This window comes from Amia ocellicauda, chromosome 12 (assembly GCF_036373705.1).
Source record: "Amia ocellicauda isolate fAmiCal2 chromosome 12, fAmiCal2.hap1, whole genome shotgun sequence".
NCBI classification, from domain to species: Eukaryota; Metazoa; Chordata; class Actinopteri; order Amiiformes; family Amiidae; genus Amia; species Amia ocellicauda.
In genome coordinates, this window is record NC_089861.1 from 30,614,221 (window position 1) to 30,640,163 (window position 25,943).

Consider the following 25,943-nt stretch of genomic DNA (forward strand, 5'->3'; position numbering starts at 1 on the left):
ACCCTTTTGCTTTTTTTAAAAATAGGCCACTTTTTTCCTTTAAAAATGAGAATGTAGGTGTGCTGTGATATATCCATTATCCAAGCCAATCCCAGCCCACTTCTGCAGCTGCTGTGCGCCAATCAGGTGCTGAGAGGAGGGGAGTCCCCTGCTAAGCCGTCCGTGGCAGTTCACCTCGACGCGCATCCCCGCACTGGCTGTCATTCTCGGCAAAGCCACAATGTGTGTCAGTTCTGTGCACAAGATCGAGAGTGGGCTGAATGAATAGAGAACTGGTGAGTGTTAATCAAATTTAAACACTTCTCTCTCTCTGTCGCTTTACTAGTCTTAAGTCACAATTTACCCCTTTGAGTAAGGAACCTTTTTAAAAGTCTGCGTTCACCTTTCATGTCTCTGTGATTTTTGTATTTCTGCTTATTATCTTCACCTCTCCCTCCGTTCCCCTCCACCCATCTGCTCCGCTCTCGGCTCTTCGATTGTCACATCCCCCAGCATGGGAGGAGCAGGAGTCTCCTCGCTCTACTCAGGTTCTGTCGTCGCTCAGGGAAGTGTGTCAGCGAGACGGTTTCCCTTCGTGTGCGCGGGCCCCCCATCACGCCAAGCTTCAACTGAAAAACCTTGACTGCCACAGAGCTTCAGTGTCACCACTAGGCATCCATCCAGAGTACCCATGCCTCCTGCAAGCTTACCAGTGATTTGTAACCCTCTGTTACCACCTTAATGTGGCAATTAGCTGTTAGCCAGCACAAGAGGATCATTAGTGTAAAAAATGGGACCTACAATTTTGTATTATTATTTCCTGACAGTTGTTATTACTGTTTAAGTACCCTGTGGTGGTTACCAAGTGCTCTGTGTTGAAGCTCGCCGTGACAGTTTTAGATTCTGAGCATTGTTCTGAGGTGATATAACCTGGAACGGATCTGAAATGTGAACTTGCTTCTTGTGACACAGTTGCGGAGCTGCAGTCGGGCTATTTTGCGGGGCCTTTCTTTGCTTGGCGAAGCGTGTGGGAGACAGTGATTCATATTAAACACAGAGCGCTCCACACACAAAGACTCTGGCCAGGGTCAAAGACTGTGTACTGCTTTTCATCAGGGCTTAACAGTGTGCATTTATACATTTTTTTTAACCTGATGATATATAGTGTATATAGTAATAAACAGTGTTAATAGCAGGTTATTATGCAGTTATCAATTGCCGTATGTGTTTCCTATAAGTAAGGACATAGGATACTTTCACATATATTAACACAAATGTACACATACTCTAGATAGATACATGAAACGTGGTACTTTCGTTCTGTGTTTCCTTGTAATTGTTCTGTCTAAATTTGGTGGTAAGGTATCTGAGTTAAGCGATCAGCTGACAGAGACAATAGGCTACTGTACAGCCAGGGTCACTGTGCACGCTTGGGTGCTCTTTCACGGTCTCTCCTGTGTCCTACTGCAGTGCCTGTTCTGTACACTGCAGAGCTGCCTGTAGCTGGTGCGATAAATCAGGTTAATTAACTGGGTGTGCAGTAATTAATTAACAGTCAAATGAAAGAAACGTTCAGGAAACAAAGTCGCGGTGGTGGGGAACAGCTCGAAATAGATATGCAAATTGTAACCTGTTTCATCACTGGAGTGGCAAATTGTTGACACAGTTTCTAACATTTTTTATTATATTTACCCTTCTTTTTTTACTTATTATTTTTGGTTATTTTGTTGCTAGGTGGTTCGGTTGATTCGTGGATGGGTAGACCTGTACTTTTCTCATTTTACACGCAAACACAGAGAGACAGTAGTATTATTTCAGCTGTGATAATGACTTCATACTGCTCCTACTTCTGCTGTTATGACTATTACTATATAGTGACGATGATGATAATAATAATAAACAACAACAGTAATAATAATAAAAAATGATTTTGTGCCACAGTTTTGGGGGGAATAATTAGAACATAAGAACAAAAGAACATAGTTTACAATTGAGAGGAAGCCATTTAACGCATCATGCTCGTTTGGAGTCCATTAATAACTAAGTGATCCAAGGATCCTATCCTATCCAGTCTATTTTTTAATGTTCTCAAATTGTCGGCTTCAACCACATCGCTGGGGAGTTTGTTCCAGACTGTGACAACACTCTGTGTGGAAAAAATACATTTATATATGAAATCCTCAATAATAATAATAATAATAATAATAATAATAATAATAATAATAATAATAATAATAATTATTATTATTATTATTAGTAGTAGTAGTAGTAGTAGTAGTAGTAGTAGTAGTAGTAGTAGTAGTATAGCTGTGAATAAATGTTCAATCCGCAATAATCCAGCACTGTGAAAAAGGAAAATTAAAAACAATTAACCTAATAAGGTGCCAAAACTGAATTGAGCTTCAAAAACTTCAAAATGCTTTATTCTACTGTTATGCTTATTTATTTACTACAGAATCCATTCATAATAATGATTTCTGTGACTTACAAATGTGACTTACAAATGTTGGGATCTAGTCTCCAGTGTCCGCCTCATAGTGGACTGTCTTCGCTGCGATTCAGACATTCCCCACTCCCTCAATTGACTTTACAGACATCAGTAAATGTGCTCTCACATTTACATTATTATTATTATTATTTATATTATTCATAAGATATATATTTCAGATTAGAAAGACATACAATGTAAATCTAAGTCTAAATTATAGTATTTTATATAGATATATTATTTTAGTTACACAATATTCCTAACTTATTTTCTCTCCAGCTTTTTTTGTCATTGTTTTAAAATCACTTCCCCAATCAAACCCCTTTAATACCATTCACACCCCTGAAACAATATGGCACAATAAACAATAAAATGAAACAATAAGGGAGCACAGTGCAGGTTGGTCCAGATTGATGTGTTATGAGCGAGAACCTACGCTGTTTTCTAGAATGGGCTGAAAGATAACTTGTTTTAGAAAATTCAAAACTTGTTGCATGTTTATAACACATTAATAAACATCAGCACATTTTTATATACTCCTTCCGCCCATGCTGTATTGATATATGACCCCCCTGCAAAAATACAAAAATAAAAATATAAAAAAGAGGCAGAAGAAAGGAAACCCCACTCACAAACCTCGCACAAGCAATAATGGGCAGCTCCTCAGCACTCAAGTCAATCAGGCAAACAGCAGCTCATGCTCACTGGCTAAATTCCAAACCATTCTGGTGTGGTTCAGTGTGTTTCCCGGCACCTCACCATAATCTCAGATTAGGTCACCCAAATCCTAACCTGAAGGCTGTGGGACAGTATTTCTGTGAACAGGTTGCATTTAATGATCCACTAAGATACAGTGGTGCTCTGTTTATTTGCACCTGCTTCTGGTTGTGAAAGTGTATGTATGTATGGATGTGTGTACCTGTGTATAATGCTTTAAATTGTATTTTGTATTGATTGTATTGAGCTTTTGTAATGTTTAAAATCCTTCTTGTATAAGCTTTAAATCGCCCGGATTAGGGCATCTGCTAAGAAATACTAAAATTATATATATATAGTATAATTATATATATAGCACAATTATATATATAATTTGTGTATATCATATATTATATATTAATTTAAAATAAGTATGATTAACAGAACTCTCACATTATAATGAGTGACAGGTTTCATCCTAATCATCATCAACCAGTTGATATTCGCTCAGCAAAAGAAATAACTGCCTGAGGGTTCAGATGCTATTGAATTTTGCCAAAGATTATGTAAATTGGCACCCTGATTTGAACACATGTAAGCATATAAGTACTATAGAAATTACACCAAACACATAAAAGTGTATGCATCCATGCATACTATATATATATATATATATATATATATATATATATATATATATATAATGAGCAGGGGTGTTTGGGTGTGTATATATATATATATATATATATATATTTATATACTGTTACTGTCTTGCTAGCTTTATGGGTATTGCTGTATACATTCGGTACGCAAAAATCCAACCACATTCGTTGTAAGACTTCAAAGATTTTTGTTTTCAGGTTGTAGATTTTTATTGAGATAAGGTCAATTTTGTCAGGAAATGAGAGCAAAAATGTTCTTTCTTTTTCTTTTTTCTTTTCTCTTATAACCATGTCCTAGATACAGGGTTTAAAAAAGAAGAGAGAGAGAAACAAAACACCAAAGCCTTGTTAACGAACCAACACAGCTCACTGTGCCTCGCAAAGGTCACACGCAGTTTGTCACAGGACAGCTGCTGGTTGCGTATTCACTGTGCCTCTGATTTGATCATTGTTAAGAGAGGAACAGCAGCACTGGGCAGACCGGTGTTAAAAACAGGAATGGTTGCGTTAAATAAATTCAAGGTTTTTTATTTCTTCATTTTTCATTTTCCGCTGTGTTCTCAGACTCAGAGTCATTCCGTTTCTAACATCTCCCTTACTGCTCAGCAAGGCGTCGGTAGTGACGCCGGCTATGATGCAGCGACAGGCTTTCTGCTGCATCATAGCCGAGAGCAAAATCGGCTAAGAATTACCTTTGAAGCAAATACTATTGTTGTCAAAAGCCATTGAGGCAGATATGTACACTGAGGCCTAGACACAATCAAACCTTGCAAATGCCCACCAATCATCAAATCGCATACCCGTCCCTCCTGCGCTTTCATTTGTCAGAAGCCACTTTCTATCAATAAAGTATAAGATTGATATCCACTTACAAGATCTGCGTTTTTTTGTTTGTTTGACCTTATTTGAGGATTTGCTTTTACTGTGTTTGTCAGTTCTTGCCAGGGTTTGATGTTGAGGTGTGTGTGTGTGTGTGTGTCTGCTGCAGGGCACCATTTTCAGATACAGTACATAATCAATTGAAAGATACAGGAGACAGGGAAGAAGGACCCTCTTCCTTCTGATATGACAAAACATAAATAAGGCCACAAAATGTATTTATTTATTAGAGTTTGTGAATCTGTACAGAAATAGTTAAAATCCATATAGAAATTTCAAGCAATTCTACTTGTATTGCCGTTTCATGATCAGTGCACTGAAATGAATTATCGATGACAGATTTAAGTCCTCAACATGCTGTTGCAATACATTTGTAAATCCACTGTGTAAATGTGATATTCAGTAGTCCTTTCAAATTAAACAATTTTGTTTATTAAAATATAGTCATTTTAAAAACCTTTTTCAGTCGTATCTGTGTTTAAAATGTGTCTTTACCTAGTTATTATGCTTCATTGTTTCTATTAATAAATATACCTTTTTTTAGGTCTTGCTCTGTGGCTTAAACAAAGTGGCGCTTCAACGTGTCTTAATCGGACCTTGCAGACAGAGTACACAGCGCGGGTGTCTGAACCGGTATAAACCAAACGCAGTTTCCTGCTCCTCGCAGAAAGGTTTGCACAGCCACAGAGACTCGCCATGTGTCTGTGATTTGCCAGTGTACAGGATCTGATTACCAACCCTGTAGTAAACAGATTGGTAACACTTAAAATGGTTACATGAACAGCAGTTAATACACCATCAATAAACTAGTATTGATGATGGATAAAAACCTATAACTTGTGTTATTATTATATATCCATTAATTTGGTAACTATAGTGACTAACAATGTTACAAGATTATGTTCTTCTTCTTCTATTATTATTATTATATTATTATTATTATTTTTCTTAGCAGATGTGTTTACCCAAAATACAATTACCCTTCTATATTCAATAAACAATACTTCAATCAGCACACTATACATTTCACAGAGCTTATTAGAAGACTTGTATAACGAATGAGTGCACAGAGCAAAGCGACTGCAGTGTCATTATTCATGCAGTTAATGGATTTGGCAAATCAATTCACTGGCTGAAAGGTTTCCAGTTTAGCAAATGTGAGAGCGTTTAAACCTGAGCTTTTGACTTAATCCAGTTCACTGTGTAATTGTTTTAATCGCCATTTTTTTCAAACCGATTTCATTATTAGCCTATTAAGATTGAAGTGGAAAGAAAGCCGCTGATGACGAAAGACTTTGCTTCTTTTTCCTTGACTGAAAGAGTCACTGCATTAATCACCCAGCCGCAAGCCCGATCCCATTTAGACCAACTTGTTTTTCATGCTTTGCGTGACCTGCCTGCCCATGTGTCCGTTTTGTCTCTATGGCGTGATGGTCGTTTCTCCGCCGCGAGTAAGAAATGGGTTTCTCCCTAATCAGGACTCATATAAGTCAGTCAGATAAACTAACTCACCCATTACATTTAAAGGAAAATGGTGATAAGGAAAATAATAACAGAAAAGTTTTAATTCCCCCTACTTACAATCAAAGGTGGGAAATCTTCGTCATCAAGCGAAAAATCATTTTTGATCTTCCTCAGAGTGTTTATACAGTCCTCACATTGTATAATAAGGTGACAGGATAAGATACCCAAAAAGTGTTTTTGTATGTGCCTGTCTATGAGCATGACACAGAAAATGTAAACTGCTCTTGCACAGACCGGTTGTAAAGTTTTACGGACACTTCACTGTGTCGCGTATGTGTACAGCTGGGACACTGCAACAGGTAGGCCTATTCTTTGGCACAGCTGCACCACTGTGGAAGCAAAGCAGAAATAAATATCATAGGTCTAAACCAATGATTACATTCAACTGCTAAGAAAAATGTAAGTGAAAAAGATTTTACGCCCAAATCTTTACCACCCCCAAAATGGTGCATTTACAATTAAACTGTGTGAACTAAGAACTATTTAATAACTTTAAACTTTACACTGTCATTAGGCTACTATATAACTTTCATTATTATAATTAGTAGTAGTAGTAGTAGTAGTAGTATTAGTAGTAGTAGTAGTCTAGTATTAGCAGTAGTAGTCGTAGCACCATTAGTAGTAGTAGTGATAGCAGTAGTAATAGTATTTACACTCAACCACATTTCCAGTCTGTTCTCTGTAGTCATATTTGCGGGTCGTGCGATTTTCTTTCGCTCCGGCTCCCCGGCAACATCACACACTCCCCGCCCGTGTGGTACTATAATTCGTTACTTTTTTGTTTTCATTTTCTCACCAGAGGTTGTCAGACTTCTTTCAAGTTCAAGTTCAGGAATGAGACGCCGCGTTGAACATCATACAATTAAAGCGATTTGACTTCAGTTGCTATTTTAAGGGATATCGCTTTGGTTTATTTTCATTTCAGTGTTATCAAAACACAGAGACTGGTTGTGAAAATGGGTAACACTTTACAATGTGTACCTAGTTATGGTGTAATTTCATAGTAGGTAGTCAGTCAACTAAATTTGTAGTTACTCACAAGTACAGTGTAATTATGTTTTATTACAATTGACTTAATGTGTAAAAAGTGGTCCATGGAGTATAGCTCTAAAGTTAGCCCCCCGATGGGCATCCTTACCAGATAATTGTGTACATATACTGTTAATCATTACTACACATTATGTACATTGTAATAAAGCATAATTACACTGTTCTTATGAGTAACAACAGATGTATTTACTGTAACTTGGGAGACTCATTGTGAAGTGTTACTTGAAAATTACTTCCCAACAAGTCAGTAGTGTCTTTTTTTTTTTTTCTTGGGTTTGTTTTTAAGTTGTCTTTAATTACCTCAAAGTGATCATTGTATTGTAGACTAATTTTGGTCTTCAAATTGGTTCAATCACTTCAATGTACCGAGGCATATGTTGTTTTGTTTGTTTTGTTTTTTCTGCAGAACATGTGTATATATGTGACTTATGTGCATTTATAAAAATGTCTAAGCAGCTGTTCAAATATGTGTAAGCAAGTAAGCACATAGACAGTGAACTGCAGGTTTATTATTCACTATTCTTAGGATTTCATACTTCCGGAAAAAAACGTCTATTTTACAGTTTTCTGTTGCTGCCTTAGTTTGTAATTTTTCGCAATTATTCTACTAATCAGCCCTACACTTTGTACCATGCAAGAATGCTATCCCAGTGACTGTGTGAAAGCAAAAATCTGCTTTCACACGGAGCTGTTTTTATTATTTTAACATCAACTATTGTATTGTCAGTTCTGGAGTATAGATTTAATTGAATTGTCTGCCCAAAGCTGCCCAGTATATGTATAAATGCATCTACACTGCAGCATATTAACAGAATACTGGTCCTTTGAATATCCTGGTAATAACTGACTTGAATTGATGTTTATTAGCATGTTATACACAATACAGCGCTTTGACAGAAATGTGTGGTGTCTGTGTAAATGATTTCTTACCTAGCTTATTAGCACAGAATCACAATGGGCAATTTGTCACTCACATGCAGTGACTCGTCTGTCAGCACCAATTTCAATGATTGCAGATTGTCCTCAAACCAAGATGTGTTTATTTTTTATTCAGTTTTAGTAACTTGCTTATTATGTTTTCACACAGTGTCATTTGCTACACTTGATTATATCTGTGCATGATTAATTCGATCGGGTAGGCCACAGGTGTCAGGGCCCAGATTACAGTAATACTGCCGATGACACTATTGGACTGTGAAGCACCTTTTGAAATCAACAGCTGCACTCAACTGCAGTCAACAGTAGAGAAGCTAGTAACACCTCATTTTGAAATGCAGACAGCAGTACATGCATGTCACTGGGACTTTGCAACTGTTACAAAATCCCACGGCAGCGACAACAACAGTAAAATGCTCAAACTTACAAAACTCGTGCTCATCTTTGCAAGACTGTTGACATGGGCACCACCTGAATTTTTGTATGTTATGGGTTACCTGGCGCACTTTCAGAGATTAAGTGTCAGGTGTCTTTAACACGCACAAATATAGAAATAAAAACATACATGCATACATACATATACACAGACATTCATATATCCATACACATATATACATGCATACACACTCACACTTACATACACACATTCATATTCATACATAACAGGCACATAAATCTGCAAGCAGGGTTTTTCTAGTGTCTTCTGTACATCATATAACTCACCCTGTGTCTTATCCTTGAGTTTTGCATCTCGAGAACATGTGTGAAAGACAACTTTAACAAATTAGCAAAAAAAATGTAACATAACTCAAATATGTAAAAGGATATCGGGCGAGCACTAGCTTCAGTCAGACCCCTATACTGTACTATAGTCCCCACAGCGCTGGCTCCAGTCTGGGCCCCTATACTATACTATAGTCCCCACAGCGCCGGCTCCAGTCTGGACCCCTATACTGTACTATAGTCCACACAGAGCTGGCTCCAGTCTGGGCCCCTATACTATACTATAGTCCCCACAGCGCTGGCTCCAGTCTGGGCCCCTATACTATACTATAGTCCCCACAGCGCTGGCTCCAGTCTGGCCCCAATACCAATATTAAGTCAATCCTACTTAATTATTCACAGCCTGCCTGCCCCTCATTAAAACATCATATAAAAACTGACTCTCAGTGAGTCAGTGAACCCTGAGCTTGTCCTGCTATACAGAGTTGTGTCATTATGATTGGAATTATTTACATATTTAATATAGTTTGCATCTTTTCCAAAACTTGGCAAAACACCAGAAATGAGAAAATGCATGGAGAGTAAGTTTCCATTAGAGGTAGGTAAGCTACTGGGGCCGGTTGCACTAAAAAGGTCATATCTTAAGTCTTAGCCTTAGTCTAAGTCCTGTGAAACTGGAGGACCCTGCAGGTCTTACGTTAGCCCTGGCTTACCTGTTGTTGCTACAAAGTCTGGTCTTATACTTTTTTGAAGAACATAAAAAAAAATGCTGTTTGTACAGTAAATACATTTTACCGAAGATGAAACTTGCGATAGTTGAGCAACTAATCATCGGAAAATAGGTACTTTAGGGAAGAGTTTTTGGGTAAAAATGCTGACAAAAATAAAGCCTGGAATGAAATAACATAAAACGCGAAGCCATCAACCCTGCCATAGTTCGCACTGTAAATGACATTTTAAATAATTTTTTTTAAAGTTCTTATTATATACTTAACTGTTTACTTGAAGTTTAAATACAGTAAAATCAATAATAGAAAATGTGTACTTCATTTTTATAGAATAAAGCAGGGAAACTACGCCATGGCATCCTGACGATTCCATGGAGCTGCAACAGGGTTTCTTTGAAAGTGACAGTGTGCTCAGCGAGTTGTTTTTATCTCCATTTAAAAGCAATTTAAAAAGAAAACCCAGGTATACATACAACTCGCTGACATCTACATTTAATAAGAATGTTGGGGGGGCCAACACTTCCTGCTTGTGCTCACTACATTTCTTAACCCTCTAGTTACCGTGAGAGCTAACCTACCCAGAGCGACAAACCTCACTGTCATCTGAAATAATAGTTGAAACACTTTTCACATATTAAAAATAAAAATACATCACATAATAAAGAGTGGTGTTTAATACAAATACACATTTTAATGTAGGCCTATTGCTTATTTTACAGCTGTTTTACCAAGTACATAACAAAAAGTAATATATTGATCTAACTGCAGATTCTGAAGATGTCAGCCCCCATTCAAACTAAAACAGAGCTTTTGCTTTCTCTTGTGTTATTTCTGAATTATTTTTATGAGGAGGGTTTTGCCTGTCCTTAGCTGGCATATGTGCTGCCATGTTGGTTTCATGTCAGCTTCTATAGCAAGAGATACCTTTTTCCCAATTAAGCCAGGTGTTGGGTAGGCTAAAATTTCTGTCTAAGACCAAAACAATGGGCTTGTTTTGGCATTTAAGATCTTTTGTGCAGCCGGCCCCTGGTGTAATATTGTACTACTGTGATATATATGGAATGCTCTCTGCTGTCCACACTGCAATGCAGCATCACAGTTCAGTAATAGGATTCTGGATATTTTTTAGGCATTAGGCTAATTCATTTTCCAAATCTTTATTAATTGGAGATGTTTAAGAAAGATGGCTCTACAGCAGATTTACCATTGCTGTTTCTGGTCGCGTGATGGATGTGCGCTAGTGATTGGGAGTGAGTGAATGAATGAGTTCATGAGTGAGTGTGTGAGTATGTGAGTGAGTGAATGGGTGCATGAGTGAGTGTGAGTGAGTAACTGTGTGAGTGAGTGAGTTAGTGACTGAGTGTGTGAATGAGTACAGAACAGTAACAGCCACATTAAGCAAAGTAATGCTGTAAGATCTGTTTTAACTTTGCTATGGATGTGAAATGCATCACAACTGAAAACCAGAGAAGCTTATTTAATTTGTTGTCTTTTTTTGTTGTTGTTGTATTGATCTCAGTCAGAGTTCTTATCTTTAAAGTGGAACATCGTTATCATTACTCCACTTACCTCTTAAAGAACTTATCAGTGCAGAGAGGTTTATCACAAACGTTTATACCATTTTTTTTTCACTATACATATTTATACATACAGAGAGACTGTTAATTACACTTCCCTTATCAGTCCATCATGTGTGTCTGTCTGTTTGTGTGTGTGTGTGTGTCTGTGAGTGTCAGTGTGTGAGTGCATTTTTGTGTTTGTCTGTGACTATTTATATGTCTGTGTGAGTGTGTGTGTGTATCTGTGAATGTGTGTATGTTTGTGTGTGTGTGTACATATCCTTTTATTTCCCCTCCTACTTCTGAAGAAAACAAACGAGTTCACACTTCTAAAGAGGCCTAAAATAGTGTTTGCCCAAGATAGTGGAGGTGGATTGCAGAAGTAAAAAATAAATCTCAAGTTCTTCACACAATCTCTGTTCTACGGATACTAAGTCTCAGTCACAGAAACAACTATATACACACAAATGTTGCGTGTGCTGTAACATGCAGTGAAACTTATTGCTCTTGTAGGAATGTTGGCGAGCACTGTTTCAAATGTGGTCTACCTGACACCTTGCATGCTAATGTTTCATAAAGACAGCAGCACAATGACGTCTAATAAGACGTCCAAGACAATTGCACTTTTTTTTTTTACATTTGTACATTTTTCTGCCTGTGAGGAATTACAGTGTTTTTTCTATATTTTGTTTCTACTTGTAGCTTATTGCATCTTTTCATCATCATCATCATCATCATAAAATATATCAATGAGTTGCATCTGACAAGTGAAACACTCTGATGTCAGCATGAATTGGTTCATAAATAAAAACAAAAACAAGCAAAACAGAAAAATGCAAATTGATGGAAAATGTATGTATATATGTATTTATTTTTTACCCATGATAAATATTACCACTCTGCTTCCCTTTCCTCGTAAACCTCTTTGTATTTTACTGAAAAGGGTTGAAGACTGAACTTGAAGATTAAAATACAAATACATACCAAGAAAAATGGACAAGTTGTTTTTTCAAGAGAACTAGAATCGGAAACCCACGGACTGTATACTCCAACCTAAATCGCTGCATTTCCCCCCACATTTTATTCTCAGACTATGTTGCTCACAGTCTCTGTATGAGGAAACATGACTTGTTTGCCATGCCAATTCAAGTGCTGTTGCTTTCAGATCTGACTTTGGTTGTATTAAATAGATAAAGACAGTTCAGCACTGTCTGAAGTCATGGGACTTTTTCAAAAATGTGCCTGGGACTAGCCAACCCATTCAGTTCTGGGCACCTTGTATGAGCTTTTTATTTTTGAGAAATAAGACGTGAGAAAAGAAAACCGTGGTCTGCACTAGTCATAATTATAATAAATATCATAAGAACTCATAACCTGACACTTCTATCACAATACTGACATCTTGCATGCATACATAGTCACTTTTGCAAAATCTCTTTCATGTGCTTTACGGTTTCCCATGTATGTGTATATTAATATTATTTTATATGGAATGCGGTAATAAAACCATATTTTGGACAAGTGCTTGGGAGACTCTTGCAATGGTGTCTGAGAATCCAGGTGTAGAATACAATAGTTCCCCGCCATAACATTGGGATACTGGGAGGGAAATGCACTTACATTTTTAAGAAGTAGAATACATTATTTCCCAGCAGTTGATGATGATTATTAAAACATTTATTAATTAATAATTGTGTGTAAAACGAATGATCGGAATAGAAGACAAGTTTGTTTCCCAGCAACAACTTCAGTTTCATAGTTTTGTACTTTCGTGTGAAAAGGTCTTTTACAAAATCAGTATGGTCCTTCTTAGTTACATCAATCAAGTAGCCTAGATTTACAGTGGCTCACAAATAATGCATTTAATGAATAAGTAATATTAAGATGAATAAGGGAAAGTACTTTTACTGTCCTGTAAAAGGCACTGAAATATTTATTGCAATTATTTATTAATTTACAATAAAATAAAGACCTTAAATATTTAATGAATATTATTAGTTATTAATAAAATATCTATTACGAATAGTATAACAATTTTACAAAATTCGAAAATATATTGATTTGTAAAAAAAACACTTCTTTCCCATTGCCTCTAATTTATTTATATAAAAGTTCACATTTTTATTTGCATAGACAAACCCCAATAAATATCACTCATTTACAAACTGAAGGCTTACATCACGTATAACTTTTCATTTTAAAATGAATAAGAATATTATAAGAAATCCATTAAACATGTAATTTTAGAAAAAGGTGTAAAGCATCCACTTTACTGCTGGGAAATTATAATATATTCTACTCCTTTAAAATGTAAGGACGGTTTTCTTCCACTATTCCTGTGTATTCCCGAAGTTTCGAGTTCAATACACAATTGTCGCTGGGAAAGGAAGTTTACTCATAATATTTTTTTCTTTCTTCAATTCTGTAAGCTATCGAAACAGGTGACATTGTGGACCTCAAGACACAAACACTACCATTCCAATAATGCAGCCCTGCAGGAAAATATAAATTTTCTCTTATAATAATAATAATAATAATAATAATAATAATAATAATAATAATAATAATAATTATTATTATTATTATTATTATTATTATTATTATTATTATTATCAGTAGTAGTAATATCATCATCATTATTATTAAACTAATCTAATCCATGTATTAGTTGCTGCCAAAAGTGAGTGGAAAATACTACCATTCATAAAAAAACAACACAAAAATATATATATATATATATACTGTGTATTTTTTTTACAGGAAACACCTTTAATGTGGACGAAAGTGAGGAAATATTTCACTGAGGTGAGGCCACCGGGGCAATTTCCTTCAAGTGCGCGAACGTCTTTTTGTATAATTCCAAACAGCCACAGTTTGTGACACTGATTTAATCCCCCAAACTAACGAACTAACTAATAATGCCAGTTCTACAACTATTGTTAATACTGCCGCTGCTACACCTACTCCTGCTAATGCTAATACTACTGCTATCACTGCTACTACTACTATTATTATTAATAACAACAACAACAGTATTACTAATAATAACAAAAATAACAACTATTGGCCAAAGCTAAATGGTATTCTTTCTTACCACAGTGGGGGAAAAGCACCACCGATATCTCCAGAATTTTCAATTGAAAGGAAGACAGAAGTTACGATGAGCAAACATCAGGTGATATGAGACCTGGCACACTCTGAGGTGCGCCCTCGGAGTTAACCCCTCGAGTGCAGGGCCACTCTGAAACTTGGAAAGCTTGCTTCTAAAACCGAAACAAAATTTTGACTGTTCACTGCTCATTCATGTGTGTGTCTGTGTCTGTATCTGTGACTGTCTGTGTCTATATGCGTGTCTGTGTGTGTGTGTCTGTCTCTCAGTGTGTGTGTGTGTATGTGTGTGTGTCTGATTGTGTGTGTCGATGTGTGTGTGTCTGTGTGTGCATGTGCATTTTTTGAGTCTCTCAGTTCCAGTAAGTGCGACAATAATTAACACTTTTCCGCCCAAATCGGAGTCGCCCCAGTGTGTCACAGTTTCGTAACGAATTGACATCTGAGCATAGGAGCTCGTCGGAGGGAAATTAAACCATAACCATCATAACAGTTGGCTTGTGATTTTAGTAACCAGTGCTCTTAGCTTAATAATTAATTAATTTTATACAAATAGGGCTGATGTGCTGAAATTCAGTGTATAGAGAATTAATTCTCTGTCTCTCGTTATCTCTCTGTTTCTGTGTCTCTATTCGTCTATCTATCTCTATCTTCATTTGCACCCCCTCTCTCTCCCTGTCTCTATTTCTGTTTGTCTCTCTGTCTGCTGTTACTCATTTTATTAATTCTGCATGCATCTTTGTCCCGGTCTTTATCGACATACGTCGGTCTTTCTTTCTCTAAATAAATCTATCTATCTATCTAGAATGGTGGTTCTTAAATATTCATAGATAGATGGACAGAGACTTCAATTTAAGGACGTTACACCAGGACCAAGCTGCCAGGGCAAGGTGTGTTTGTGCCTGCTTTGTTTTATGCTAGGTGTTTTCACCCCCATCTCCTCCAATTGGCCAGACAGTTAGTTTGGACTTGGTTGGCATCTACATGAATACACACACTAAATATCATTAGATATAACCAAGCCTTATCAGGGTGCAGCAGTCTGGAGTCGGCGGATTTGCTTGGCCGCCTTTTCACATGCAGATAAAGGTTGCTTGCATATCAGCAGATGGCCCTGCAGAAACCAAGTGATCAACCCCATCGCGAGTAGTGATATGCCACGGGCAGGCAACGGACAAGAGAACGAAGTCGAAATAGCTGTGTCATCTATGTCAAACACGCTGGACAGGCACACACTCACGCTGGCAAAGTGTTGAGCTGTGGCAGTATTTGTGGCTATGTGCCTTGTGGAGGCTGTGGCTTGCTCTCTGGTACCTGTGACCAGGGTCTCAGTCTTTCTTCTTGCTCAATGACCGCTGACTACAGCCAGGGCCTCAGTCCTGACAACCCAGTATTCAGTATAGCTCATTTCAGTACATTTTAATTCAGTTTAGTCGAGTCTACTCGAGTCCTGTCCAATCCAATCCCATTCAATTAAATTTAGTTCAGTTCAGTTTGTATATAGTAAAGCACCCCTGCCCTTCCCAAAAGCTTGCCCCAGACACTTCACACTTCACATAACACGGAGGAAATATGAGTTGCAGTTTGGATAGTCGATTTTCTGTCTGCTTGATTTCATTTCACTTTCCTTGCTGATGCCTAGAGAGAAAGACACAGACAGAGAGAGAGACAGAGTTTTGTCATCTCTGGAAGCTGATGTTAACAGTTGAAAAAGCCAGTACAGTAAGAACCAAAATTATGTTCCAATGAATTCCCCATCCTCCAACAATCATTTTTCATGTTCATTTTTTACTTTTAATTTTTTGTACTTTTGCTTTTGGTCGGGCTCAAGCTTCTTCCCTCATTCTTCTGGCATCCTCCCAGCCCCCATGACCAACAGAGACCTCTCCCGCCTCCTTCTCAGGCCCTTCTCGGTGGGGGGGGTCGTACATGATCATACATGGGCCACAGAGTATTGTCCTGGTTGTTCTTCTTTGTGCTCTTAATGGACTAATTTAATTGCATAATTGGGATGCCCTTTTCACCAGATCTGAGACAGCTAAAGATTTACTGATTTACTGGGCTGTCCATCACATGACCCAAGGTGGCCAACATTCTCCTGCTGACCCCTGGTACAATTGAACACCAGACTTCTCAGCCAGCCTCCGTCAATTACACCAGTGGTACAATGCTGTTTAGAGTAACCTGTGCTACTCTGCTCTGTTTTATTCCCAAGGATGTATCTTCAGCAGTTAGTGTGAGGACCCACAGTGTTGCCTTAAAGAGTCATCATTTATTATAGAGCTCCTGGACACAGACAGACAGACAGACACACCCACAAAACCTGTCCTGAAACTATATGTCCAAGTTTTCTCCTTCTTCACCCGTATCCCAATAGCGTTGCTATAGTGCATTTATACTCTAGCATGTTCACACCACTCACTTGTCCAGCAACACATCTGTCAGCTGTGCAGGGCGATAAGGCAGGGTGCCAACGGTTTCGTTCTGGCAGTGATGTGTGTGGTAGTAGTTTGGTGGTGCCGTGGCTCTGACAAAGACATCATGTGAAAAATGTTGAGACGTTTCAGCCCAATGAGCACAGAGTGTTCTGTTTGTTGTGCAATAATCTTGTTGGGATTGTCTGACAGATAGATGCCAGATAAGTGAGGTTAAGCAGCTTGCTGATAGTACGGTTTAAATCCACATCATTTTTTCTTTAAATCTTCATTTTACGTAACATGACCAACAAAGTTGGCTGTTTCAGTTCACCAGGCACAGGGGTAAACGATGCCCACAATTACATAAACCCTAAACCCCAATCGATTCAATTTGGTGCTTTTGCTGAGTCATCAGCTCCATCCAGTGACATCTGTGAGATTATAAAAGCTTTGAAGCGTTGACGTGTGACCATCCCATGAGTGCAGCAGGCCTTGTTAAGGGTCACAGCAGGCCACTGCCTGGAGGACTGACTAACTGACACACTGACAGACTGACTAAGGTCTCCTCATGTCTGCCATACAAAGGAAAACATTGCCCACTAATTTCAGTTTCAGTTATCACACTGGTCTGTGAAAGCCATGTGGGCCAGCTGCGCTTATCTAAAATCTGCCCAGTCAACTTGACAACAGATACCGAAAAAGAGAAGAAACCCTGTCTAAATTTCACTGCTATCTCTCAGGCCATTTTTCACACCATTTCAACCATTGCTTTACTGATTGTTTGTTTATTTGTCAGTCTGAATTTGTTAGTCTCCTCAAATCATATTCAGCCGACTGTTACATCGTCTAGGGAGGGCAGAAAACCCCTTGTTATGTTACACAGCCGAGCAGGGTGTAGTAGACTAGAGAGGGACATCAGAAGGGAAAAAATAATTAATAACAATCAATAAATCTGATAGGAGTAGCTAGCAGGATGAAAAATGTTTTTGAGTCAATGACATGACGTGCATTGTTTGTGTCTGAAGCCATTATTTTCCTAAATTTTTTTAAAATAAATTCATGTAATATATAAAATGATTTTATGATATCTACTTTATATGGAACCAATTTCATTTTATTTAAATATAATACATTTTTTGAAAGCCCCTAAATGTCAGTTGGTGCAACCGTCCAAACATATATGCAGAGAACAAATTTGTAGGAAAAAGGCTATATTACTCATTAAAATGTTTAATCAAATAGTTTGGCATAATTGTATGTTAAATTGCTTTTAAATTGTTAAAAGTTGTGAAACAGTGTTATGTTAAATGTATTCTATTAAAAAAAAAAAAAACTTTTTTCCGATTTTTTTTTTCTCCAAATGTCAAATGGTGCAACCCATAAAAAAATGCATTTTTATGTAATATCACTTTAAGAAAACTATGAACAGGATATGGCATCACAAAAGAAGACCCCAAATGGCCCCTATGCTGCAGTAACAAGATTAGCAATTCTCTCACAAATATTTGATAATTTGACATTTTTGAGCCATGTTGAGTAAAGTTACCATGTCAGGTGGTATGACCCCTGGAAAACTACAAAACAAAAATGGTTTTGTAGCAATTTATATTTTATTTTAAAAATGTATGTATACACTTTACTTCAAGGCTAAAAGTTAATATAGGTGACCAAGTCAATGCTTATTAGATTTGAATTGAGTTTAAAAAGTGGTGCAACCAATAAGTCAAATGGTGCAACGAGAATTATAGTTACACCAATGGGAAAAAGTCATGTTAATTCATGTTTTTGAATATATTAAATACATTTGAATGATCATAATAATCTTTATGTATGATATTAAGTTATTTAAGTGCATCTATTTTAATTCATTTTTGTTTCAAAAGAAACACCTGAACTAAATAAATTAACCCAGCATTAACCTCCAGTCCACAGTGACACAGAGTCATACATGAAAGAATGTTTGATAGATGTAATACACTGCATTTATGGTCAGGCTTATAAATTCATACATTTCATATAGAAAACTTTTTTTTTTAATATTTTCAAAGATGTTTTCACTATTTTATGTGTGTTCAGAAAATAATGCCTTTTGATTTATATTTTTGCATTTTGTGGTACATATTTTCTCTAAACTTTTCTGCATAGGTTAGGTTATTTCAATTGCATAATTTCTTATGCTATTTTCACCCAACAATGTCTACAAATTTCAGTTTGAGTAGTATGTCAACATTACATTTTCATCTCAACATGTTCCTTACACTGTAATGGAGGAATAGGTAAAAAAAATCAATTTCAAAAAACGCATTTCTGTTTTTGTGAAAAAAACTTGGTAGTACTGTAATATAGTTTGTCTGATCATGATCAACTATGCAGAAAATTAAAGTACAGTTTGGCTATTTTAATTTGATAGGTGTCACATACCTGTAATCCTTATAATGTCCATATTAAAAATGTAATATAAAAAATATAAAAATTGTATAAGAAGTTTAAAACAAGTGAAAATGGGGAGTTAAAAGCCAAACGAAACCAGAATAAAATGCATGAACTTCTTTCTTGTTATTTTGTGATAATCAATTGTTATTGAGCATAGCAAGTGACACAACCAGTCATGGACAGGTGGAGCAACCAGCAAATTTATATTTTAAAACATCAATTTTCATTGCAACTGCATAGTTAAGTTATAAATATAGCTTTAACACCTTATATACAAATAATTGTTAGTTTTTCTTTCTCCCAATGGAAAATTTGATGCTTAAAAACATAAATGTCTGTTTCTAAGAAATGTAATAAAAGCCTCATAAAGAATGTATGTATTTTAGACAGTTCAATGATTAATATGTACCTGTATCCAGCTGTGGGAAATACATTAAAAGTATATATTTTGTAATTAATATACGGTTGCACCACCTGACATTTCTTGGGTGGTAAAATCAGAAATCGTATAAAAAAATAATAAACGCTATCTTAAAAGCTATAAAACAAACAAGAATACACAAAATACATTCTTGTGAACATAAAAATCTATTTTACATCCATTTTGCTGTGCTTTTTTTTCATTTTGAAAACCTTATTTGTCATTGACCCATTTAGCAAAATCACAGAAATCTATGAAGCTTCCCAGACTCATTCTTCTCCATTTCTCCCTTCCCCTTCCCTCTCTCTCTCTCAATGTATGGCAGTTTGGATGGAGAGCCATGATCCTTTGCTTTTAGCTCCACCTCCCTCTCTATCCATCTCCACCTGCCTTCCAGAACCCTCCTCGCCCCTGTGGCGCCCATGGCTACGACCCCCACGACCCCGATGACCCCTGCCACCCCCTCGACACCGACCCTGACCCCAACCCCAACCCCAAACCCGACCGTCTGCCTCCGCAACTCCCAGGACTCTTCCCTGCTCCTGCGCCATGCGGACAAGCTGCGCCGGGCGGGGCGGCTGTGTGACGCAGAGGTGGTGGTGGGCAACCAAGCCTTCCCCGCCCACAGCCTGGTCCTCACCTGCGCCAGCAAGCGGCTTGAGGCGCTTCTGATTGGGGCCACTCACCGCCGCTGCACCCTGGACTTCCTCTCGGCCCACACCTTCCAACAGATCCTGGAGTTCACCTACGCCTGCACCCTGGAGGCCCCCGTGGAGGATCTGGGGGCCCTGCAGGAGGCGGCCGCCCTGCTGCAGATGGACCAGCTGAGACGGGAGTGTCAGCTGCACCTGGACTCCCTGGGGGGGGGCGCCGAGGTTGTGGCAGGAGGATCAGAAGATGAGGAAGGAGCAGGGGCAGATGTGAAGGTGGGCATACAGAGACAGAAAGTGGAGAAGCAGGAGGAGGAGGAAGTGACAGTGGGCCCCCCTGATCGCCCCCTGCCTCTCACCAAACCCCGCAGGCAGTCTTACCCCCCCATGGACCCAGCCCCCCCAAGCCCGAAGACAGCCCGGGAGGAGGAGCCTGCCCAGCCCTCCCCTGCCGCCATCAACCAGGACCTAGTGCTGTCCTTGCCAGCCAGGGGCAGCGTGATCGCCAGCACCAGACGCCCACCTGCCCCACCCCGTCCCCCCTCCTCCTCCTCCTCTTCCTCCCCCTCTTCTCCCTCCTCCTCCAGGACCCAATGGCTGTCTGCGCACGGCCTGGCCCTGGCCAACACGGATTGGCTGACCCTGCGTGCCCTGCACCCAAGCCACACCCTCCACCCACCCTCCCTGGTGGCTTACCCATTCCAGCTGCCCCCACCCGTCTTTCCCCTCCTCACCCCCTCCCAGCCCCGCAGTCGGGACCCTTTCTTGAGCTACGCCAGCTTCCTGCACCCCTCCTTTGTGCCCGGGGCCATGGGCGGACGGGAGCTAGAGATGAAGCACCAGGGGCTGTTGAGCAAGGCTGGGGTGACGGCAGTGGGGGGCACAAATCTGGTGGGCACTGTGCCGGACGAGCAGACCAGGTGAGTGTGGGCGCCCCCAAGAGCGGGCAGGAAGGGGAGGGCGAGTTGCTTTTATTTTTAACTGTAACATTTGAAGACGTGCACGCAAGTTTTAATCTGTGCGCTTTCATTTCAATAATGGAGGGAGAGAGGAGAATTGGAGTAAGAAGACAGAGAGAGAGAGCGGGAGGGTGGGAGAGGGGAAGACAAAGAGAGGGAGAGAAAAAGAGAGGGAGAGGGAGAGAGAGGAAACAGCTGCTTCTTTTTACACTTCTTGTCTATCCCCCCACCCCCCTGCTACAGATTCACATATAAAGTTGTAGTACCCTTGTGGTAAGAATGTCCCTTATTTGCCTATAATGGTACACAGTTCACTGACTCACAGGTGTATGTGTGTGTCTGTGCATGTTATTCCCCACCCCCCACCCCCTAGTGGATTTTCCCCTTGTTGAATTTTCCAGTCTCTGGTAGTTTCTGGTCCCGCCCCCCGCCCCTCCTCTCTGCTCCTCTCTCCACTGTCAGGCTGTACAATGAGCCCTGTGAAATGTGGTCATCACTTTAATTGTCCTACTTTCACCTGCTTCCTCCCTCTCCCTCTCTATCTCCCTCTCACCCAGTTTGTGTCCTTCTCTTTCCCTCACTCACTCCTCCGGTCTCTCTCCGTCTCTCTCAACCCTTTGCACTCTGAAAACATAAAGCGCAGAAAAAAGATAAACTGCCGCCTATTATTTGTGCCTTACAAAATACGGACGGAAAATCCTAACCTAACCTCCTAACCTTTTCCCCAACCTCTCAAATCCTAAAGTTGTTCATTTCAAATAAATTAGTTTTTCACTACAGTTGTGGGGCTCCTGATTGCCCAGCTTGTCTTATTTGCAAATGGTGGCACTTTAAAAAACATCAGCCTGTGCATTTTACAAGAACTCAGAATGACAGTTAGAAGGATATCCCCTCTGATCTGCTCAGCTCCGAATCGATGGCTGCAAATCAGAACATTGACAACTGACTGAGACAGAAAAAAAACCTAAAAAAACCCCAATGTTTTCACAATGGAACCTGACAGACGCATCCATCTAAAGCTAAATACACCCTCGGCCCACAGGCCGTGTCAGCACCTGCAGGGGATGCCAACGATACACATGAAAATACTTATCAATAACGAAAAAACCCGCACCAAACATTCCAGGAAGTCCGTATTTCAAGACGAATCTGGGCCCAGTTAATGCAAATGTCCCCTCTGTGGTAACTGTGGTAATGCTATATTTGAAGCATCACCTACCAAGCATGCCTTATGAGCTCGTATGTGGACTGAAGCTTATGGTGAGTCCTGGGCTGCACTGTACTGTCCCCATACACAATCACACCTGCACATTTATTGACCCCTAATTTCTTTAATTAACTATTTAAGTAATTAAGCAAGTTAAGCGCATGGCAGTATAATATAACGGTACCTACTGAACTGTGTTTTTCTGCTTTTCTTATTTTTTTTAATTATTAAACAAAAATACTGTTTATAATGATCCGGCTTTCGAACGGTTAATTCCACTCAACACTCAGACAGAGAGCTGGTATTTGCGAGATGTACAGTCATCCAGAGAGAGAGAGAGAGAATTCTTGTTTTGGGCAGACGAACGGCTGCGCTCTAAAAAAAGCTTCTCTGATTTCGTCTGAATTTTTCATTCCCGTCATATTGTGTGTTTTCACATCCTCTCACGGCGCACTCTGCAACTCTGTCTCTCTCGTTATGCCGGCTCCAGTGGTGTAGGCCAGCCCAATGCCAACAATTTCAGCACAGCCTGTATGCTAGTACCACTCTATCTGGACAAGGCGCACGTGTGGGGAAGACAATCAGTGTAACACAAGGCTCTCACACTGAGCACTACTGCAGGACCAGGGCTGGAGACCCTGCTATACTGTACTTTGTCTCTCCAGGTCCAGGGCTGGAGACCCTGCTGTGCTGGACTGTAGCTCTGCAGCAATTTGCTGTTCAACATGATGTCCCCAATGACAATAGGAACCACTGTGCAGCTGTAATAATAGCAATACTGTCAGGGGGCTCCCCTTGCCCTGTCCCCACCCTCGCAACTGTAGACTTCAAAGGAGTTCCGTGCGGTGCTGTCAGCCCACTCCCCGCTGCTCTGCACTGATAGTGCGTTCACAGATGGCATCTGTCAATCTCTGATGCACAATTCCCACCAATGACAAATCGGGCCCCATTCATTCATATTTTCCTCTCTCTCTCTATGTTTGTCTCTCTCTCTACTGTCTGTCTCTCTCCTTCTGTCACTCTATTCCACTTACTGTCTCTCCCTCTCTCTCTCAGTCTCCATCTCTAATTCTGTCTTTTCCTTTCTGTCTCCCTTAAACTGTGAATCTGTCTCAATTCAATTTAAAAAAGCTGTATTGGCAGGACTAATTGATCAGTGTTGCCAAAGCATTAACACACATGTCCAGAACTAAGGAACAGGGCAATGGGAACAATAAATACTGAAATTATACATTTGTACATCTATGTACAGACTTTATGTATAGAGTTGTTGCACATACAGTACATAAGTGTCATGGACCAACAATGATGTTTGCCAGTCTCTCTGCTGTCTGTGCTCCTCCCCCAGCAGCATGGCCGCTCTGTTGTCCCTGCTTGGTGATCTGAGGTCAGGGGTCAGGCCTGCCAGTCTGTGGGAGCAGGCGGCCCTGATGGCAGTGTGTTTGGGGCAGTGCAGCGGGAGTGGGCCTCGTTCTCCACTTTTCCCCCACACATTCTCTCATCTCTGGGCTTCCCTGTCTGCAGGGGTCAGCTTGTCTCTCTCTCTTCAGGCTGTGGTAGCTCAGTCAATACTGGCTCAGGACCAGAGGCGATTCTAGAGTCTGTAGGGGCCCTAGGCAGAACATTTTCAATTTTTTTTTCAACTTTGTTTAAAAGAAAAAAAAAGATGGCCAGGAGCTGCTGGCGGAGTTTTCTCCGATGAGAGCGGTAGGGGGAGTGGGGGGATTGCTGACGTAGTTTTCTCCGGTGTGGGTGTTGCTGTCAATGTTGTGGATTCCATTTTGTTGCCACTTGGGGGCCCCCTACAGTCTTCAGGCATCCACTTACGGCCCACGACCACCCTACCCACCCCCCAAAAAATTAAGAATAGTTATATTAGTATATTTACCTTAATAAATTGGTGATATGTATTGATTATATTATATTGCTATTTTTTTAAATAAAATGTAGCATATGTGGCTTGTAATTGTGGTGAAGGGGGTCGTGCGGCCCAGGCAGGTATTTGACACCTGGACTTGCAGCCCACTGATTCATTTAGGTTGCCCACCACTGCTGTAGAGTGTCTTCATGACATTTCGTGATGTATTCAGAGATCATCTCCCGAGCGACAGACAGTGTTGCCCACAGTATCTCCTCCTCTTCTGTGTGTCTCTCTCCCTGTTTCTCCTGCCTTTCTCCCTGTCAGCTGTCCCTTCCTCTTTTCCTCCTCCTCCTCCTCCCTATGCAGCCGTGTCCCTCTGACACTCCCCACCCCATAGGTCAAACTCACGAAAATAAACCGAACAGAAAATAACTTCCTCCCTGTCCCTCTCTCTTCCCTCATCACCCATCAACCACTGACCATTGAAACCGCTTCAGACCACAGAACTGAACATACAAACAGAGGGACATCAGAGCAAAGTGGTGGTACATTAGTATAACAACTGCCCCACCTTCACAACCCCACCCCCAGCCCCATCAATACTGCCCACAGTGCAGGAAGCTGCATTTCTTTTCTTGTTTTGTTCCTTCTTCTGCTTCTTTTTCTTCTTCATCTTAAAATTATTCTATTTAGCAGGGGCAGCAGACCCCAACAGCTCTTTGTTTACAGAGGTGCCTCCCATCCTCCCTCCCTATCCCTGGCATCAGCTCTTTAGTGTCCCTGTTCTGAGTGTGCCCTGATCCCACTGCCCATTACAATACTGCCCCATTAGCACCTGTCAAGAGTGGGAAACACTTGAATCAAACCCTTTATTTTCAATCATTGTTATTCAATTAGCATTTTATTATTATTAATTTGTTATTAATTTGGCTCTGTTGAAGTCTAAAAATATAAAAATCATGACAGTCTTTACCCACAATTCCTACATTCAGTGTTGCTGTTTAGTTTGTTATAAAATAGTTTTGAGCGAGTTATTATACTATTCAAATACCTGTATATATTGTGCTTGATTTACACCAATTATTTCAATTTATCGATATGTAAAATATATCATACTCTTACTCAGAGTTGTTGATTTTACGGCTGTAGCGTGGGTTCAACACACCAGCTCACTGTGAGAATGAAAGGCTGCATTCAGATGACAGTAAGAGTGAGAGGCCCCAAGGCCCAGGTGAGCCAATAGCAAGGAGGGGGGTGTGGGGATGGATTGTGGTCAGCCTTTATGGAGAGCTGGGGGAAGGGTGAGCAGGAAGTGTAGCACAGGGCCAAACACCCCCACCCCTTCCCTCCCTCCCTCTCTCTCTCTCTCTCTCTCTCTCTCTCTCTCTCCCTCTCGCTCTCACTTGCTCTCAAACACACTAAGATGTGCAAGCTGAAGGACAGACTGACCCCAGCATGCTCCTCTTTGTTACACACCACATTCTACACACCACATGCCATGGCACATAGACAGCAGCCGCAGCGCACGGTGCACACACCCAGAGACCATGACCCACTAACACCTCTGCTATTGTTACTGTTACTACATGGCACTCTTTAATACACTAATCTAATCTGCACTACACACACAGACACACACTCACACAAAAATACATATGTACAT

At 39.9% G+C, this 25,943-nt stretch overlaps 1 protein-coding gene across 2 annotated transcripts in view; it reads left to right on the plus strand.

Moving 5' to 3' along the window:
• The first annotated feature begins 202 nt into the window (after positions 1-202).
• The window catches only part of zbtb32 (zinc finger and BTB domain containing 32), a 37,452-nt gene continuing 11,711 nt past the window's right edge, over positions 203-25,943 (plus strand). Inside the window, exons 1-2 of one of the 2 annotated variants that reach the window (XM_066719284.1) lie at positions 203-275; positions 19,929-21,173. In XM_066719284.1, coding sequence (XP_066575381.1) covers positions 20,026-21,173 — 1,148 coding nt within the window. In that variant the 5' untranslated portion in view covers positions 203-275; positions 19,929-20,025. Of the gene's footprint in view, positions 276-14,326; positions 14,400-19,928; positions 21,174-25,943 lie in introns of those variants that run through there. The other variant, XM_066719285.1, reaches the window with a different exon arrangement.